Source organism: Carlito syrichta, unplaced genomic scaffold (assembly GCF_000164805.1).
Source record: "Carlito syrichta isolate Samal-C Ts95f unplaced genomic scaffold, Tarsius_syrichta-2.0.1 Scaffold308132, whole genome shotgun sequence".
Taxonomy (NCBI): Eukaryota; Metazoa; Chordata; class Mammalia; order Primates; family Tarsiidae; genus Carlito; species Carlito syrichta.
This window is the reverse complement of record NW_007252228.1, coordinates 326724-330831: the sequence shown is the minus strand read 5'-3', so window position 1 is coordinate 330831 and position 4108 is coordinate 326724. Positions and strand designations below refer to the sequence as shown.

At 34.3% G+C, this 4108-nt stretch overlaps 1 protein-coding gene across 1 annotated transcript in view; it reads right to left on the bottom strand.

The window, feature by feature from the left end:
- Positions 1–1057: 1057 nt before the first annotated feature.
- The window catches only part of BIVM (basic, immunoglobulin-like variable motif containing), a 42054-nt gene continuing 39003 nt past the window's right edge, over positions 1058–4108 (bottom strand). The window contains exons 11-12 of the mRNA XM_008065009.2: positions 3239–3335; positions 1058–2749 (exon numbers count right to left, since the gene is read on the bottom strand). Of these exons, the coding sequence (XP_008063200.1) occupies positions 2456–2749; positions 3239–3335 (391 nt within the window). The 3' untranslated portion in view covers positions 1058–2455. The remainder of the gene's footprint in view (positions 2750–3238; positions 3336–4108) is intronic.

Below are 4108 nucleotides of genomic sequence, written 5' to 3'. Positions count from 1 at the left end.
GTAGTATGAAAAAGAACTGTTACAGGATTTGATCTAAATGAACTCTTTTGTTTTTTTTTTTTTTTCCTGCTTGAGAGCTGGGTAAAAACAAATAGCCAGTCTAGGCATTTGAGTGCTGTAAGTACTTTTAAAACCAACATTTCTTGAATACAGGGAGCAATAAAAAGGGGTGCATATTTGATTTACAAGGAATTAGCTCCTTAATGCTGTTTAAGGGTTTCTCGATAAAGAATCTGAATAGTGAAATCATCTTTTGGAATAATAATAGCAAGTTCTTAAGTAGCACTTCCTATCTACAAGGCACTGTTCTAAAAACTACATGTGTTACCTTATTCTTCAAACCATGTATAAAGTGGGTACTATTAATTTTACCAATAAGGAACTAAGCACAGAAAATTTAATCTTAACTTGCCCAAGGTCATACATCTAGTGCAGAGCCAGTATTTCAACCTTCATTGCATCTATGGAGACTCCTAAGAAAAGTTGACCATGAAACAAAGTATGACTTCTAAAAAGTATGCAGTGACTCTTGCTTACAGTTTCTGGAAAAACAATCATTCTAAACCTAAACTTCAGTGTGTACTTAATAACTGTCAAAATTGGAAGTCAGCTTATTAAGTGATCACAAGGATCAAGACTTTTATAAAAATTGATTATGGTCAAAAGTCTGAGTAACTCACCCTCTATTCCTAGGTGTCACCCTGTCCTTTAATTTATTTATGTTGCATTTTTCTCCTTTTATCTTGGATCTTCCTACTTATCTCTTCTTTAAAATATTCAATTAACTCTATGAAATTGCTGATATTCAACCATGTTTGACCTGTAGAAATGACAGCTTATTTTGGTTCAAGCTAACATAAGAATCAAATTTTCTAGTAAATTAAAAATCTAAAAATCTAGTCACCGTAATGCATATTATTTCACTAATTACAAAAGTAAGATTCAAGATGATTTCTTATAACACACTAGTTAGCAGAATTGACAAATTTTCACATACAGCAAACAAAGTTATAAGGGTACTCCCTACCTAAAATAAAAGTTCAAATACAGTCACATGATTAAAAGTAGAAAACAAAACTTTATTTGATGAAAACTTTTTAAAAGTTCCAGTATGAAGTAACAAAATCAACAACCTACAAATCTCTTTCAGTCTTTTGCAGTTCAAGCAAAATATTCTCTTCAGAAAAATGACCATTTCGTAATATATATCCCTTTCTGTAGGCTAAGCATGTATGAGTGAATAAATGGATATAAAATTCAAGAGAAAAAATGAAAATATTTTAAAAATAAAAATCTGAACCCTCTCCTTGAGGTGTATTGCGATATGGTTACCAACATATTCAGCACCTTGTAATCACCAAGTTACTGATGTGAGTCCTGGAACAAGCCACTAAGATGAAAGAACAAGAGATCCTAGTAGCTTATGAGTCATAGGTTTGCAGCAGAAGAAAAACTGGTGGCAGCTAGAGAGAAGCCCAAATATATGAAATCTGCACTTCTGGAATATTGAATACTCACTTCAAACAGTTAATCAGCTATATGGTTTTAAAAAGGAAACCACTCAGAGTTTGGAACACGGGTAGTTGTCCTCTGAGTGACTTGGGCATTTCCCCAACACATCTTAATGGTGTTATCGACTCAATACAGAAGGAATAATCAAATACTAGATTTCATTTCACAGATAACTAGGGCATAGAAACTTAAGGTGCCATTTGTTCTTTTACATTATCCCTAAAACAAGTTTAACTCTAGACTAAGGTTCTTGTCAGTATTTGATTGTAACATACCAAGTCAAGAAAGTAAAAAATACCTGAATCGATGCACTAAGTCACCCATTGGCACCAATAAAAAAGGTCTATTTTTTGAGTTTTTTTGCTTCATTAGTGAGAATCCTAAGAAAGTTCATCAGGATACAAATGAAGCAGGCAATATACTGCTACAAGTAAAAGAACTACTAGACTCACAAAATAATTTTAAATAAGCTTTAACCATGACTGAAAACTAGAAATTGACAGCCTCAGTTTTTTTAAAGGGCAGATGGTACCTTACATCTTGATCTCATGAATAAAACTATCTGTAACAACTGTCTAGGGATCAAATCATTGAAAAATCACGTCATGCTTAAGTATTGCAAATCTTGATGCTATTAAGTGAATTTGTGTTTGATTTATTTTAGCAGTTGTAATTTTATTGGATTTTGTGAAACTTTCTGTCCAGATTATTTATATACTCTTAATTTTAAAAGGACAGTAGTGTGTGCTTATCTGTGTACATATCTGAAATCACCCACCATAATCATATACAAGCTTATTATCTGGAGAACTACAAGGTTATGTTTTGTACCACAAGATCTGTTCCTATTCAACACAGACTTACTAAAATCTCCTACTGTCATAATACAGTCCTGTATATAACAGTTGTGTGTATGATGCCAGTTGTTTGGTACCCAGCATACTCAGTCATTCCCATCATAATCACTGTAACCCTGGTAGCCACTGTTCCTTCTTTCATGGATACTAGTCATCTTTTTCCATGCCGAGTCCTGATGGAAACTAGTACTGAAAGACCGGCCCAGACGCCCACGCTGTTTCTTGGAAATATTGTCTTCACTCTCAGATTTGGTGATTCCCTGGGAATGTGTTGGAGGTTGTGATTCCTGTCTGATGGTTCCAAATGGAAAGTTCCAAAGGCCAAATCTTTGCCAACTGAGTCTCTGAAATGCTATGATGCAATGCAAATTCCCCCCAACCTGCAAAGAAAAAAAAAAGGTTGGGTGAAAAAAATGAAGGGAAATTAATTATACCAACTTGTGGATCCCTACAACCACAGTTAATTTGGTCCAATCTGGGCCAAGACTGTGGAACTGGACCCAAGTCAGGTCAGTCTCGGTCTAAAACTTCATCTAAAAGAGAGTAAAATTGAAAGATGATGATCTTCGAAGTCAATAATCAGACAAAAGGAGAGCTAAGGACAGAATATAGCCTCCCAATGAGTGAGACAGACTACTAGTTATATGACCCCTGCTGTTATTTCAATACTTAGTACACGCCCCTGTAACTCCAGGCTATACTCTTTGCCCTTAGGTTTAAAGATATCCCTGTGTTCTTAAGATAAATTATACTTTTCTGTGGAAGGTAGTCTGAAGTGGGTTTTTGTTATTTATAACCTAAAGAGTGCTGAGTAAAATACCGCATTTTGGTCAGCTGAAAAATGCCTTCAAGTACAATAGTGTCCTTACCTTCTTTGTTTTTCGATACTGTAGACCCCTCTCTAAGTGCCGGATATCTAGGTATTCTGGATTTTGAGTGTTTAGATCAGTAACAATATCTGCCCATCTATGGTTAAGAAGAAAGGAAAAAGCAATTTTCTTTAGGTCTGAAGTACCATTGTAATGGAAATTTTCACATGAGCAAGTAGCTACAATATTGTCACAGCAATAATGGGCAATAATTGTCGTATCTCAACATGGTTCCATCTACTAAACTTTAATAACTTCTTATTTTCATAACAATTCTGTTTATCCAACCATTGCTAAGTTTCTCAGTTTAAAAGTAGTTACTTTTCCAAATACATAGATATAAAATTAATATATATTGACATGTTAGATGACATCCTGCAGGCTAAAGCACCAATATACCATTTTTTTTCAATTATAGTCAAGCCCATTTCTTAAAGAATTAAAAGAATTAACATGTATTTACTAACAGACAACATAATTGTGCAGAAAATCCAGGGAACTGCAAACAATTACTAGAACTAATAAGATTTGGAAAATATGTAAGATTCAAGGCCTATATTTTAAATATCAATTGTATTTTTTTATTCAATCACTAAATAATGGGAAAATGAATTTTTTTAACTCTACAATAGCATCAAAAAATATAACACTTAGGAAAAAAATTCAACAAATGACATATAAAACTCCATATTGGAAAACACAAAAACATTACTGAGAGAATTAAAGAAATCTCTAATTAGAATTAAATCTCGGCTGGGCTCAGTGGCTCAGCCTGTAAGCCCGTGCTTTGGGAGGCCGAGGTGAGTGGATTGCCTGAGTCCGCGGGTTCGAGACCCACCTGGGCAACTTGGCAAGACCTCGTCTCTACAA